This window comes from Electrona antarctica, assembly GCF_951216825.1.
Source record: "Electrona antarctica genome assembly, chromosome: 12".
In the NCBI taxonomy this organism is placed as follows: domain Eukaryota; kingdom Metazoa; phylum Chordata; class Actinopteri; order Myctophiformes; family Myctophidae; genus Electrona; species Electrona antarctica.
Genome location: NC_136793.1, coordinates 51,797,265 through 51,814,163, shown reverse-complemented (window position 1 = coordinate 51,814,163; position 16,899 = coordinate 51,797,265). Strand labels below are relative to the sequence as shown.

General features: G+C 41.4%; 1 protein-coding gene across 3 annotated transcripts in view; it reads left to right on the top strand.

Annotated features, from left to right (window-relative positions):
- Positions 1 to 16,899, top strand: part of LOC306934698 (endophilin-B2-like) — a 36,680-nt gene that overhangs the window by 1,444 nt on the left and 18,337 nt on the right. For 2 of the 3 annotated variants that reach the window (XM_079517388.1, XM_079517386.1), the window contains exons 3-5: positions 3,500 to 3,628; positions 8,097 to 8,230; positions 10,191 to 10,295. In XM_079517388.1, the coding sequence (XP_079373514.1) occupies positions 3,500 to 3,628; positions 8,097 to 8,230; positions 10,191 to 10,295 (368 nt within the window). The remainder of the gene's footprint in view (positions 1 to 3,499; positions 3,629 to 8,096; positions 8,231 to 10,190; positions 10,296 to 16,899) is intronic. The other variant, XM_079517387.1, reaches the window with a different exon arrangement.

The following is a 16,899-nucleotide window of genomic DNA, read 5'->3' as shown; positions in this document are numbered from 1 at the left end:
CCATCCTTCTTTGCATTAGTGCACATACCCCCCCCCCCCCCCCCCCCCCCCCATGGGAATTTATATGTTCAGTTTGGACAAAACTTAACCCTCTATCGATGCATTTTAGCCCATTTTGGGGGAGCTGGTTCGTCATTATTATACGATACTATTATTGTATCAATAATATATCCCATTCCTCCAGACAATACACACACCCACCCCCACACACACACACACACTTTTAGTATATATATAAAGTTAAGTGATTTATCTTGTCAATTGGTGGCACAGTGTCCCATGCCATGTGGCTTTACTTAGAGAAAGGAATGCTCCCCCCTAGACAAAAACAAGGCCAAACTTACTTCAGCCCTCTTAATTTGATTGGACACAGACAGACATATTTGGGGGCAACACCGTGATATAGAGGGTTAATGGATGCCAAACCACTTTTTTAATTTTAATTAGATTTTATTTTATTTTTTTACATTTTCTACAACCACTGATATGCAACGAGATCAAATTACACTGTAATGAATTCAGCTTGATGACGAGCAGCAGTTTCACAATGATATGCAGTAGTACCATGTTGGAAAACAGGGAACTCTAACTTGTGACTTTTTGATTCTCCATGCTACAGTTGATCATACTGGTGAGTATTATGCCTCCTCCTCTAGTGCAGTGGTTCTCAACTTCTGGGTCGGGACCCCCAAATGATTTTAGGGTGTCCCCAGAGCATTAGTTTAGGGTGTTCTCACTCAACAGTACAGTTTAAGTGTATACAGCATATCTGCACTTCTAAATTGACAATTGAAGGACTTTTACTAAGACCTTTTTAACACCTGAAAATGAAATGTCATTTGCCTCAAAAGTAATCAAAAAACTATACTATAAAACAGAGAGGCAAAAAAGTGAAAATAGCTGATCTACTTGCGAGGCCTCAACTCCTACAATTCCAAGTGCTTGGCAAGGTGGCTGGGAGGGGGTCCCCAGTTCACATTATGATTATTTTTGGGGGTCGCGGCCCGAAAAGGTTGAGAACCAAACCTCTAGTGCCCTGCCATGGAATCCTCTCATGCGTGTGGACTGCTAGTACAGATTCTTTGGTCTATAGATGAACAGGGTGGGAAATGAACACCAAGCCACTGTTCAAAATGCTCCAAAATCCTTGTGGCTCAGGGTACGAATATCTACTGTTTGATTACACTGATTTGTCGATTTCTGTCAATTCCCCCCCCCCAAAATTGTGAGCGAAAATAGTGAAATAGTTTAGTTTGAGTTTGGAACCCTGCCGGCTGTTCTGGTAGGTGGTCATACAACCGTTGGTTTCCTACCCTGGACATGCACTCGGACCAAATCAACTCTTTACACATTTTGGTATGAAAATCAAATACGACCATGAGATCGATTTGTTTAGACAGTAGACACTTTTATTTATTCCAAACAAAGAGACTCACAAAATCACACGGTGCTTAAATAATTGGTGGTAATAATCTGCCAATCTGGGCACCACCAGTGAACAATGTTGTGCCTTCTCTGGGGCACACCTGGGCCAGCAGGTGCTGTGGTGGTGGATAAACAACCAGCACGGGACATTTTGAAAAGCTCAGTGTTTTGTGATTTAACTTGTGTCTCTATAAACCTTAATTGCCTATGAGGGGCTCTTTGGGCTCCCCCTCTCACTTTATTGCCCTACATGCAATTCCCACTCATTGTGTGTGTGTGTGTGTGACTGGCTCATAGTCATTCCTCCGTATTTTAGCATCATCCATATCTCTGACCAGATGAATTGTTAACGCTAATCAGCGTAGCTGCATCTAAGGCAGTTGTATGGTGTGTAGTAGTGGTGTGTGTGTGTGTGTGTGTGTGTCACTGTCTTTGTAGTGTCTTATTAGAATTATAGTCTGACGAGTCATAATGTAGAAAGAGTTTTCCTCATACCTTTAGAAAAATAGTTGAATGCTCTATAGCATTTAGAGTCCGATCTTTGTTGCTTATAAGTGATTCCTTTAGATGCCTTTAATTAATGTCATGCATCATTCATGAACGGACGTAGGCCTTGAATGGCAGATATTCCATTCTGTTCACAGCAGACTAAACAACGTTGGTTTAAAGCTCCCCCCCAAAAAAATATATTTCCTTTAATGACGCAACGTTTCGACCTTATAAGGTCTTCGTCAGGCAAATGATTTGCCCGATGAAGACCTACAAGGTCAAAATGTTATGCCATTAACGAAAAAAGAAATACTAATTGGAGCTTTAAAGCAGTGTTGCGGATGTTTTACCTTCTTCTCCTTGATTCTTGCCTTGATGTCCAGCTGGCCTACCTTCAGGTACAAGATGTGCACACAATCTCCCCTGTGAACATACTTCAATGAACACATACAGTTGGAGGCCATCGATATTGTCCTTTTCTTTTTGCTGAGGTTTGCATGATCTGCGCAAAAGGACAGTTAACCCATTTTGGGCGTGAACCCCTTTTGGTGTTTTAAACATTATAATTTAGCTATTGAAAAATAGCAGATCTACAAGCTCATAGCGCGCCACCGAGTGGCGCGCTACGAGCTTTGTAGGTCTGCTATTTTTGAAAAATCGTGAAAATATTTATTTCAGAAAACTGGAGGATTTAGAAGGATTTTTTTAAATTTTGAGGTCAGGCCTAAATGGGTCAAATGATAAGGGACAATATCGGTGGCACCCAACTGTACTACGTATGAGCTCATTGAAGGACATTTTCAGATGTTTTAATGCTGCTGCTGCTACAGTATGAATGCCACCCTGTCACGTACAGAGAATGTGGTCAGTGGGAATGTGTGTGTTTTTTTTTTGGAGCGAAATGTCCAGCTTTTGGTGTATGTGCAAACAAACTTTGTCCTAACAACAAACATTAAATGCCATTGACAATGAATGGACAATTTTGAGGGTTTTCGCGTAAACACAAACATTACGTAACACAAACATTGAAGACAAAAGTGAGGATGCCCTTGTGATGGGCCAGAATGAGATGATGTATGATGATGATGTATGATGATAAGAGCGCCCCTCACTTCACACAGGTGTGATTTTTTTTGAAGAGATATATATATATATATAAATTTGACTAGATTTAAGTTTTAAACAAGATTTGATGCTGACTGCCAGTAGCAGCATTTAATTAATGGGTGAATACATAGAGTGGTACAAATTCGAATGGTTTATCCCCTCCAAGAAATTGCATCTAGTCAGTGTTCTTTACTGTTCTATGACTGTTTATGGAATACATGAAATGTATGGAATATCAGCCATTCTAGGGCTAGAACGGACAGGGCACACCAATCATGTAAATCCATCATGTTTTCTCCACCAAATGTGCTGTCATTGTCAACATTTACAGATTCTGCTACCTGGCTAATGTGACTTCTGGTGAATTCATTATCTGCATGAATGGGGGTATAGAGGTTATAGCCAAAGGACTCGGAGAGCGCGGTTCCATCTGCCTGCTCCTACCATAAATCAGGGTCTCTTGTCTCTTTGTTCACAGGCGCGAGGATTGAGGAGTACCTCTATGAGAAGCTTGATAGAAAGGCACCGAGCAGACACACCAACGGGGAACTGTTGGGGCAGTACATGCAGGACGCAGCCAAGGACTTTGGTGCCGGAGCTCCTTATGGTTAGTGCGTGGACGCTAATGAGCTTCTATTTCACTTAACCCATTTAGAGCTGGTGTAACCTATATGTGTTCTTGTACCTTTAATGCCGGCTGCGCCCTCTGTGTCACATACACATCTGTGTCTCATATAGCAACACACACACACACACACATATATATATATATATATATATATATATATATATATATATATATATATATATGTGACCGGGTGTGGCAAATAGGCCCTCATCTCGACCAGAGTAATTTTTCAGTTTTTTTTACAGATTATTAAAGTACAGAATGTAAGCTTTCATATGATGTATCACTCAATGCAATTGGAAAATATTTGAAGGAGATATGGCCATTTTAAAATGATTGTGCCGTTTTACCCAAAGCTGAGAAAATCCCCTTTGAATGTTCACAACATTTCAACACCTAGAGCTGGCTAGCCTACGTTGACTTATAAATGTATACATTTAATTTGCCCAAATCAATAATCTGTTGAAAACCTTCTTCAACATTATATATATATATATATATATATATATATATATATATATATATATATATATATATATATATTTTAATACGAATTTGAAGGTTTTCAGGAAACCTTAGGTTAGGTTTTAGGAGGCGTTTTTAGAATCGGCCTCGGGGTCTAAATGGGTCAAATGTAGGCATTTGGCGTGGCCATCTTTGGAGGGTTCCCTTCTATACAGTATGTGTTACTCGGTGTGTTCAGTATGGCATTAACACTGTAGTTAAGGTGGTAATATTCTGTGTTCAGTATGGCATTAACACTGTAGTTAAGGTGGTAATATTCTGTGTTCAGTATGGCATTAACACTGTAGTTAAGGTGGTAATATTCTGTGTTCAGTATGGCATTAACACTGTAGTTAAGGTGGTAATATTCTGTGTTCAGTATGGCATTAACACTGTAGTTAAGGTGGTAATATTCTGTGTTCAGTATGGCATTAACACTGTAGTTAAGGTGGTAATATTCTGTGTTCAGTATGGCATTAACACTGTAGTTAAGGTGGTAATATTCTGTGTTCAGTATGGCATTAACACTGTAGTTAAGGTGGTAATATTCTGTGTTCAGTATGGCATTAACACTGTAGTTAAGGTGGTAATATTCTGTGTTCAGTATGGCATTAACACTGTAGTTAAGGTGGTAATATTCTGTGTTCAGTATGGCATTAACACTGTAGTTAAGGTAATATTCTGTGTTCAGTGCATAATTTCCTACAGAAAACTGGAGGATTTTAGAAGATCTTTTTTTTAATTTTGAGGTCAGGCCTAAATGGGTTAACATAAGCATCCCCCAAAATGCCATGTTATGTCTATCAGCAGTGTGCTATTTTACTGTCTTCTGCTGTTTGCCCACAGGGTGAGAGAGAGTAAAGTCTAATAGATAATGAAAGCCATTGAGCTTTATCGCATTTCTGCCCCTCTTTTCCAATCATTCTGCCCACTGCCCTAAAGGCTGGCCTCCTTCCGTCAGCCCAATAGGAATAAATCACCTCTCTGGTGAACACGAGGATCAATATTGCTCTTCTTTAACAGGAGTCAGTTGCAGCCTTGTCTCCGCAGGCTGCAGCAGTATGTATTTAGGATATTTGGGGGGGGGGCGATACAGATAACCGATTCCTTTCTGCAGGATCGGCCAATTCCAATAAAAGAATAACATGCTTATTGTTTACTTTTTGCTACTACAGTATCTGTACAAATTTTGGTAAGCTCTCCTTTAATAAAAACTAGAAATCATTAGGATTTTGCAATTGGGTAATTTGGCAGATCCCCGATAGTCATTTGGAATGAAAATGGTGTGATCAATATCAGTACCCACTGGCCGTTAGGCCTATCGTAAGAGCACGCCTTGTGACTGTGTTGAATGTCAGTGGAGGAATTACAATTGTTAAAGGACCACTTCACCACTTTTCAACATCTCTTCATATAATTGGTCCTCACTAATGTTCATGATAAAACACCACCATTTTTTCCTACTCAGTCTGTTTCTCATAGAAGGGCTTTGGGCAGTTCGGACACCCGTCCACCAGTGACATCATCATTACGCAGATCTTTTTTTAAACAAGATTTGTTTTAAATATATATTTAGACTTGTATTATCGTGAGAACGATGGCTTCAACTTTTGCATTGCAACTTTTCAGGAAAAGAAAGCCTGCCGTTTCTATTAGCTTGGATTCACCATCGATGATGTCACTGGAGGACGGGTTTCTGAACTGCCCACAGCCCTCCTATGAGACACAGACTGAGTAGGAAAAAATGGTGGTATTTTATCATGAACATTAGTGAGGACCAATTATAGGAAGAGAAGTTGAAGAGTGGTGAAGTGGTCCTTTAACTGAATTCAGAATCAAAAGTCTTAGAAGAACCAGTGGCAATAACATGAATGACGTGCTGTCCATGCAGCTTCAAGGAATAGAGTGATTGATTTTGTATTAATTAATTTATTGATTAATTTATTGATTCTTGATTTGTGTTTTTCTTTCCACTGTTTTCCTCGCAAATAATCTTTATGACTAAAGAGATGCAGTCCTATCAAGTAACGTAATCAATGTTATGAAAGAATAGCATGTCCTAGATTTTGTGTGGTTACTGATTAGCAATTTGTGGCAGGATGGCCATGTTATGTCGTTCTACAAATTGAGGAACATCATACGCTCATGTACGCGTGTTGATTTGCGGCTTTCCTTCAGTCAAATCCTTGAATAGTTCCTGATTTCCTAAAAGAACAACTTGCTGACACAGCACAATTTATGACCATGTTATGAATAATAAAGCGGAACTTTATATTGTTGCAGATAGAAAATAACTCTTGTCCTTTTCCAACCATTGCCAGATATCAAGTATGATAGATAGGATAGGTTTATTATGTATTAACCCATTCTGGGCGGGAACCCCTTTTGGTGTTAGCATTATGTTATGCTTTAGCTATTGAAAAATAGCAGATCTACAAGCTCATAGCGCGCCACCGAGTGGCGCGCTACGAGCTTGTAGGTCTGCTATTTTTGAAAAATCGAAGAACGACTGACATAGAAACATAGCTTTTTCAGAAAACTGTCAGGATGTAGAAGACATTTTTAGAATCTGATCTCAGGCCTAAATGTATTAAACCTAAGCCCATGTGTCACCAAATGGCATGACAGTTTTCAGGCGAGGTGTTGTATAACAAATTAGATTAAGAAAAAAAGACATTGTTCAGTATCAGCCAATGGCACTAGCAAGTGCTCGTTTCTTGGCACAAGCCTTTCACTGATACTATGTCAGATCCCATTAATAATGTGTGGGTCTTCACACGTAGGCACGTTTATGTCTGCCATGTTCTGAATCTGTTTTATGGGCTGGGAAACCCACACCTCTGTATCTACATTGAAAAAGAATCAACCTACTTACTACCTACCACTTTTATCAATTTTCTGTAATTAAGAGTAAAACAAATTCTGCAAGTCTCTATGTAGGTGTATTGTGTCTTGTTGTGCTTGTAGTTTGGCATCTCAGTTGCGGTCTATCCATTATTCATGTATGTGCTGCTGCTACCTGCTGGAGCTGCAAGTCTCCTCATATCGGCATACGTTGCGTTGGTAACACACCTAGCAACAGTTGTGCCTTTTAGTTAAATGCCAATGTCCACTTGTCTCATACAGTATATAGCAACAAATCAAAGGCTGCTATCAATTATTACATTTATGATATGATGTATGACTTGGCACATTTTGAAAATAGCCGATCTACAAGCTCATAACGTGTTGAATTGCGACACATTGTGAGCTTTTATTGCTGCTTTAAAATAATTATGTTCCCCTCCAAATGTGATTACTTTAAATTGTTTTATAATCAATTAAATGCATTAGTTCGATAGGCCTATCTCACAGCCCGCTTTCCACGCCCACTTCCGGTAAATAGTGGTGTCTTTAACATGAGCATTTACACGTTTTTTCTCTGGAGAATCTAAGTACATTTTCTAATGTAAAAATGTGACAGACCAATATTATTATGAAGCAAACAGGATGGTAAATCAGGTCGAACAAACCTTACCTTGAGAAAACAAAAGTTGTAGACTTCTTAAATTACCTCGGTTAACATGTAGTGTCTATGGAGTGCCGTCACGCTATCACCACTAACCCCGAAAGGGGGCGTATTTAGGGGGGCGGGGAAATTCTGTGAGATAGGCTTATTAACTGTTAACCCCACTGAAAGGGGTGGGAAATAATTTCCAATTTCCAGATCGATTTGATTTGTATAATTTTCAGATTTCCACTCTGGATATCATCTCTCAAGTGTTGTAGATCCACTATCATTTCATAGTTTGTGCTTGTGAAGAATAACCATAGTCTATGAGCTGTAGCCTACTTTGCTGACATGTCAGGCTTTTTGATTAATAATCTGGTTATTATGGAAATTAATGTTTGTGTGTGTGTGTGTGTGTTTGTATGCATCTTTTATGCATTTTTCTCCCAATAGGAACAACTTTGATCAAGGTGGGAGAATGTGAGAGGAGGCTTGGTGGTGCAGAGAGGGAGTTCCTCCAGGCTTCCGCCATCGGCTTCCTCAACCCACTCCGTAACTTTCTGGAAGGAGACTGGAGGACCATCTCAGTGAGTTTGAACTCTACCTACTACCGATCTTAGGCCATTGTTTTCCTACGGTTTTTAAGTGCTTTTATTCTGGTTCTCATTATATTTTATTTATTTTTATATCGTCATATACTTACTTAAATATAAAAACTAGATTTGTCCTCAACTGCCCATATATGTTTAGAGTCTTAATGAGGAAGTTGTAACAATCGCCCTCTACACCAGGGGTTCTCAACCCGTGGGTCGCGACCCCTCGGGTGTCGCCGAGTTATTTTGGGGGGTCCCCAAATTTAAAAAAAAAACAAAACTGAATGGCTGGAAAAATGGAAATGAAGAGTTTACATAATAGTACACATAGTACATGCACACCTTTCCCTAATGATTATATCTGGTTTCAGTATTTATTTATGGTGTATTGTCTCTATTATTAAGGTTATTGTAGCAGTCAATTTATATTGGGGGTCGGGAGGGGGCGGGGCAGGGGTCCCGAGACATTGCCAAAGCATTTCCGGGGGTCCCCGGCCAAAAACATTGAGAACCCCTGCTCTACACGACAAGGACAATCATTAACTAAGGAATAAATCGGCAGGATCGTAGCGTTTTTATCTGAACACTTTATGTAGAGATGCTCAAATATTGTAATTGACAAAAACCAAAAGTAAACGGTACACTTCACAATGACGTCTCTCCCGGTCTCTTTCCCTGCTAAATAAAATAAATAAACAAGAAAACAAACTTAACCAACAACCAATAATCACTTTCAAACCCCCCCCTCCCGCTCCAAACCAGTCCCAAAGTCAGCGGAACGAAACTGCGCTCGGGAATCAAACAAAGAATAAAGACCGCGTCCGTCCTCTTCTTCAAACGAGGCGCGCGCACGCGAGAGTCTATAGTAGTTTAATCCGACGCAGCGAAAAGTTTCTCCGCTCCAAAACGTTCCAACGGAACAAACGAAACGCGTGGCGTAAAAAGTGGCTGATGGGCAAGTTAGTATAGTGCTGTATTTATCTATTTATATCTATTTATTGTCTTTTGTTTATTGATCTATGATGGCCTGTTGTAAATGTCATTAGTATTGTGATGTTAGTAGTACACATGTTCTTCTTATCGTATGCTGTAACTATTTATTTATTTGGATCACAATGGAATTAAGTCCTCTTGACTTTTTGTGCAATCCTGATAATTCTGTACTGCTCTTTTATGAATTGTATCATGAATATATCAAATAAATCAAATCAAAAAAATCAAACCCCTTAGTATTTGATCCTCCAAGAACAACTTTGGAATGGCCTCACCGGTAGCAGCAGCTCTTAGACTCCAAACACCGGCAGGTGACCCTTCATTCCAACGCCGATCCCCGACGGCAGCAGCATGCGTGGCGCTCTAGCCGACGGGCCCGGCTGTTCTTTCATTATTATGGCTGCAGATGTGCTCGTTTAAACTGTATTGTCGGTTCAAACGTAAAACCCTCTCTGGCCCCTGGAGCTCCTCTTCTCCTCCGTGTAGGCCTACACCCTGTTTGTTTGAGAGATTCCTCTCTTCCCCGTGTGTCACTTCCTCTACTGGTAAACTTGGGTGGTGACATCAACCAGTCACTGTGACACCTGTCAATCACCCCTGTACCAGACCCGTTACCTTTTCATGTACGAATAAGAAAGAACAAGATTCTCACAATACACATGTTACGTAATCTCTTTTTCAGAATTAATAACATGTACAGAAAAATAAAGCAGAACGACATTAATAATGTACTTTTGTCACAAAGTGTTATTATGTTTTAATTTGAGATGTTCAGCTAGTCCAATCAAAGAAACTCTGAATGCAGCCACCAGAGGGTAGCGGTGTAGATAAAGAGTACACAGGATAAAGAGTGAACTTTAGAACCTACTACTAAATATCAAGTACATTTTTGCATCATTGCGTTGCGGCCATGTCAGTAGTTACTTGACGAGTCTCTTTCCGCTGTCGATGTGGCCCTCAGAAAGAGAGGCGTCTCCTGGAGAACCGTCGTCTGGATCTGGACTCCTGTAAGGCCCGTCTGAAGAAAGCCAAGTTGGCTGAAGCCAAGGCTGCGGTGAGTTCCCCCGTGCAGCCCTTCACCTTTCACGTCCTTCCACCTCCACCCTAATCTGTCATGTCTGACTCCCCAAAACACCCAACTCACCCATCACTCGTTTAATCGTTTACTGGCTGGCATTGGTGTGTTCTTTTCCCTCTGACTAACATGTGTTTTTATTCTAATGTTCACAGTGCGAGGGAGATGTGAGTATTTTTGAAATATTGTGTTATCCCCCTCTTGCCTTGGTCCCCCCCCCCCCCCCCCCCCTTTCTCACATGCTTTGGCAATGTCACCATTGGCACTGTGGAATCTGATTATTCACACAGCTAAGTGGAAAGGCAATGAGTGGGAAGGGGAAAAACGTTCTTTAAATATTTTAGATTTTGTAAAGTGAACTTATAACAAAGTACGAGTGTAACACCAGCCAAAAAGCCACTTTTGTGTAAATGTTGTTACTTCCTAAAAACAAACTAATTACCGGTAATGGACCTTGCGGTAAGCGCCACCCCGCTCCCGCCGGGCCACCCCTCCCCTCCAATGACTCTTGCCAAGAAGGACACGCTTGCCGCTCCTACGCTGAGGACCATGTTATGTCATCGTTTTTCCGAAGAGGAATAGAAGTATTCATATCAAGAACGTCCATACTGTAATGACGCCATGGTGAAACGTTGCTGTTGGTGGGTCCTGGTACCCAGGACGTTTGGGGACATTTTCTTTTTATTCCTTTTCCCCGTGGGTGCGCACATGGATGCACATGGATGCACATGGACGCACATGTCGGTGTTTACAATATGGAGGTGGAGGACGCGGCGGTCACTCGTTCACCCTCCGTTCACCCTCCCTCCCCACCCTCATACTATTCTTTTCAAAATCTTTTTATTCAGGTTTTTGTAACAGTAGCCCAGGGGCAAGTATTAAACGGACATATAAAATATAAAAATAAAACTCAATCCCCTATCCCACAATCCCCCCCCCCACCCACAATCCCAAGGATAGTCGGAAAAACTGTCTGGAAGAAATAAAATAAATATATCTATATACACATATACACAAATATACATGCATACATAATTACTAAATAAATAAATAATAATAATAAAAAGCAGATTTTTCATAGCAGAGCAGATTTTGTTTCTGTTGTGGTTTGGCGTTGGCCGAGGCATAGGCACGGCACACTATGCAGTTTGTGTGTTGCGGTAGAATGTCATAAACGGGCCCCAGGTCTTGTAAAACTTTTTCTCAGAGCCGGCAATTGAAAACCTTAACATCTCCAACTCGAAACAGGACATTATATCACGAAGCCACGGGCGGGGCAGCATCCTTCCATTTGAGCAGAATGGCACGCCTAGCGAGCAACAAGCCTAAATCATACTATTGACGTCAACTTTTACTAAACAATGGTTAAATCAATGGTCTAATAAACGACAAACAACTTTTAACTTGGAGCAAATGTAGATGTGCTTTGTAACTTTCCCCACGTTCAGTTGCTTGTGTGGACGGCCACATATCTTCACCTACAGCCAGTCGCGTCTATCCCCCTTCCCACTGCGGTTCAGAAACGGCGCTTGGTTTCCAAAAAGAACACTGCTCAGTGCTTACCCTTTTCTGTGCATTGTATCCAAAAAGTGAAGGTCCGCTAATGGTCTAAAAACCTAATTTTAATTTAGGAACGGCAAAGAAAATCCAAGTTTAACCCATTTAGGCCTGACCTCAAAATTAAAAAAAAAATCTTCTAAATCTTCTAAAAGGTCTGCTATCCTCTTCTAAATAGCAGACCTACAAGCTCGTAGTGCTATGAGCTTGTAGATCTGCTATTTTTCAATAGCTAAATTACAACATAATGTTTAAAACACCAAAAGGGGTTCCCGCCCAAAATGGGTTAAACGGTTAAACAAGCGTTTAAATGGCTTGTTTAGTGAGCCACTTCCATGTTTTTCAAGGAAGTTGTGCGTGTGCATGTCGACTGAACTGAAGTCAGTTGGAAAATCTAATTCCACATTTGACCAGGGGAGGAGCTAAAGCTTTTCAACTTCCTTGAAAAAATTGGAAGCGGCTGACTACAAGCTATGTAAACCTCATGATGTAAACCGCAGTAGGGAGGGGGATAGACGTGACTGGCTGTATGTGAAGTTATGTGGTCGTCCACACAAGCAACTGAACGTGAGGAATTTAGGATGTTGTTGATATGAATACTTCTATTCCTCTTCGGAAAAACGGCGACTTAACGTGGTCCTCAGCAAGCGTGTCCTACTTGGCAACCGCAATGGGGGAGGGGCGGGAGCGAGGTGGCGCTTGCCGCAAGGTCCATTGTGAAATGGTAAAAGTGGTTGGCTATTTTTAAAATACTGATACCCAAAAATAATTGAATTCCTACCCTTATAACTATAAACTATCTCATTATGACCTTTTGAATCCAGAGCATCTGATCGCAATTGAAAGATTTGGATATATTCTTTGTTGGTTCCAGCCTCCAGGCGATTGGAAATTGAGACCCACACACTGCTTATGGAGTTACTTTTGTGTCTTAAAATTATTGTTTTGCTCCGTTTCTCTCTCAAATCTTTTTCTCTTGTCTTGTTTGATTAATGTGTAACTCCATACATCCAGACGATCTCTGGCAACTGTTCCATCCATTTATGCACCATTTGTGCTGAAAATGCCTGGTCTCAAAGGTCCTAAAGCCTAATTTATGCTTTGGTGAAAAGGTGCCTTGCAACATGTTGCTCATTTGATTTCATTATGCAATATTTTGTCGAGCGACATCTCACGCAGCACTTTTTCGCAGAAGAATAAATTACATTTTATTGTCATCATGCTTGCCCCATCACACAATAACCAAGGAATGTTTATATAATATACACACCCTTTAACCCATTTTGACCTGAGATCAGATTCTAAAAATGTCTTCTACATCCTGACAGTTTTCTGAAAAAGCTATGTTTCTATGTCAGTGGTTCTTCGATTTTTCAAAAATAGCAGACCTACAAGCTCGTAGCGCGCGCTATGAGCTTGTAGGTCTGCTATTTTTCAATAGCTAAAGCATAACATAATGCTAACACCAAAAGGAGTTCCCGCCCAAAATGGGTTAAGATTCCATGCTAGTTTTCTTGACGTGATCTTTTTCTTCCGTTTTAATGGGGTATCAAAGGACTGATTGATTGACGGCACTGCCGCAAATGGAAGCCCCTTTGGGCTGCTGGCAAATCAGACTTTTGAAACCTACTGTATATACGCATGAAAACAGCACGTGCTCTCTACTGTATATATAAATATTGAATCATTGGTCGGGGACAACCAGCAGCAAAGTCTCAGACCGTTACGGAAGGGACTGTTTCTTATTTAGAATGAGGGGTCATTGGGGGATTTTATACTGCTCGGGAGGAGGCAGCGGTGGCCGAACGGATTGCGGAGCGGTCTTGATACCGGAAGGTCGCCAGTTCGAATCAGCGGTCCGACACGTTAAAATTACCACCGCTGAAATGCCCTTGAGCAAGGCATTGAACCACTACCATGAAATGTTCTATGAGCAGGGCCTGGCTGGAAACAAGTTCTTGAGCTTAGCCCAGATACCCTGGGTAAATATAGTAACTTTGCTTTGCTTTGGAAATAAAATGGCATGACCCTTCCCGGCAGAAATATGTATTTTACTTGAATCATGTACCCTTGCTTGCCCCCACCAAATAATGATGAATAACGGTATAATATTTAAAGCGTATCATTCCGTGACGTCCCATTGTTTCTATTGATCTGTTGGCATCCCGGTCTTGCCATCACCACACATAAGTAGAGAAGGACGAGTGGGGTGTGATGAGGGGAAGTTGCCTGACCTGCTTTGAATGTGACGACTGTGCGCACATTGAGCAGGGTAACGTGCATTACATAACATCTACTGTGGCTGGGCTCCTGGCTCCCACATCCTGGAAAACAAGCCCAAATTGTTTAGATCAATTAATTACCAGCTGCATTATTATTATCTGTGGGTCTGCTGCTGACTTTATGCCACTTTTTAGCTGCGCTCCGCTGTTATGCTCAAATTAGTGACCCTAAAGAATTCTGAGGCAACATGGCTGGAGACGAGGCAGCCAATCAAAACTGCTCGACTAGCCATGCCGTGCAGACGATGGGATGTTATGGGTTGTTGCCAGTGGTGGCAACTGTCGTGACAGAAATAAGCTAAGCAGCCTCCAAAAACCAAACCAGGCAAGCAACTGTGAATGAATCCACGTTAGGCTGGAAATATGCAGACTTGGCAACACTCAGCAGAAAGACTAGCGGTGTCCGCCTACCGGTCGCAAGTTTCCCAGGTAAACACTGACCTGCCGCTTCTACGAAGCAGCTGGTAAAAATACTTACATTTGTGGCACTGGAGATGCTGTATGAGGAGGGGTTTAGCAGGCAATCCTGAAACCATTTAATTTGCTGACTTGTTACTCAAAATAAGAATTCAAGTTGGACACAAAGTTAAAATCCAGCCATCCACATGGTTTGTGGCTGTTGTCGTGAAGCAGCAGGCAGCGACTCCTCCAACTCTCAGTTTTTGCAGTTACAAGTAATACTTTGAAAGACTTTCTGCAGAGCAAGCAACAGTAGTCGTTGTGAACAGACATTTGTCCTCTTATTGTGCAAGTTGTTCACGTTGTTGTTCAAGTTTGCGCAAAGATTGACTGATATAGGGCCATGCCCAGGCCAAGCACAAAGATGGACTGATATAGGGCCATGCCCAGGCCAAGCACAAAGATGGACTGATATAGGGCCATGCCCAGGCCAAGCACAAAGATGGACTGATATAGGGCCATGCCCAGGCCAAGCACAAAGATGGACTGATATAGGGCCATGCCCAGGCCAAGCACAAAGATGGACTGATATAGGGCCATGCCCAGGCCAAGCACAAAGATGGACTGATATAGGGCCATGCCCAGGCCAAGCACAAAGATTGACTGATATAGGGCCATGCCCAGGCCAAGCACAAAGATGGACTGATATAGGGCCATGCCCAGGCCAAGCACAAAGATGGACTGATATAGGGCCATGCCCAGGCCAAGCACAAAGATGGACTGATATAGGGCCATGCCCAGGCCAAGCACAAAGATGGACTGATATAGGGCCATGCCCAGGCCAAGCACAAAGATGGACTGATATAGGGCCATGCCCAGGCCAAGCACAAAGATGGACTGATATAGGGCCATGCCCAGGCCAAGCACAAAGATGGACTGATATAGGGCCATGCCCAGGCCAAGCACAAAGATGGACTGATATAGGGCCATGCCCAGGCCAAGCACAAAGATGGACTGATATAGGGCCATGCCCAGGCCAAGCACAAAGATGGACTGATATAGGGCCATGCCCAGGCCAAGCACAAAGATGGACTGATATAGGGCCATGCCCAGGCCAAGCACAAAGATGGACTGATGCTGCAGCCAAAGAGAAATGATTTTTCTGGATCATACAAAAAAAATCACACCGGTGTGAACTGAGTGGTGCAAGGTCTTATATAGACTGATCAGCTGTGGTCTGACGTAATGTCTCATTCCGGCCAATCACAATGCACCATGCTCATTTTTTGGGCACAGACAGACAGACAGACAGACAGACAGACAGACACGTAAACTAACAAAGCCAGTCGTAGGAGTGGTTTACACCACTCAAAAAGAAGCTTTTAGAGTTTAGAGCAAGCACAATAGCAGTGGAGCAGTGTTGTTGTTGAATTTCAAAAAGCTGTAAAATAATAATGAATATATATATATATATATATATATATATATATATATATATATATATATATATATATCAATAAAATCTTTTATTTTTATTTTATTTAATGGATTAAAATTTGTATGAACCTCCCTTGGACTAGAATGACAAACCATAACCCTACCCTGTTTTCCTCCATACCGTAAGTTTGGAATGGTCCCTTACAATTAGGTCACTACACGTCACCGTACAGTCAATGTCCGGTTGATTGTTTGATAGACAGGTTGGTTTCGGTCACAGGTGAGGAACAATTGCCTGTGTGAATTTGGAAAGGATGTTTATGCCTTCCACATGTATGCTGTGTGTACTTATGGGCTGTTGCATCATCCGCCTACACAGCTGGCTTCTGTAAATACAAAATGTACCCGAGGGAGAGAGCAGGTGATGATGATGAAACCTAAGTGGTAGACAGAGATTGACGAAGGCAGGTGACACAGGTGGTGCAAAGTAACAACATAGTGATTACTAACCAGCAACCACAGTTTAATGTCCATAATTAATAATTATTGTATACTGTAAGAAACAAAAAGGTGCAATGAAACCCCTTATCAAACCTAATAACTCAAATTAATTTATAATGATTACCGCATCCATTACAATTCGTTTTAACCATCCATTGTGCAGCACTACCTTTTTTTTTTTTTTTTTTTCTGCTTCTGAGAATTCAGTACACATCGGCTCCCAGTACGACATTCATGGTAGCAGGTGGACTCTATTTACAGTGATCATCAGTTTTGGTTAGCTTTTTTTTTTTTTACTGTAGTTACAGCTAGCTGCGACGGTATATCGTGTTGTATGTTGTGCTTGCCGTTTGTTTGATCTCTAGTCATTGGTTTTGTGCATGTTGTTTGCGTACCACTGTCTGGAAGCCATGATGTGT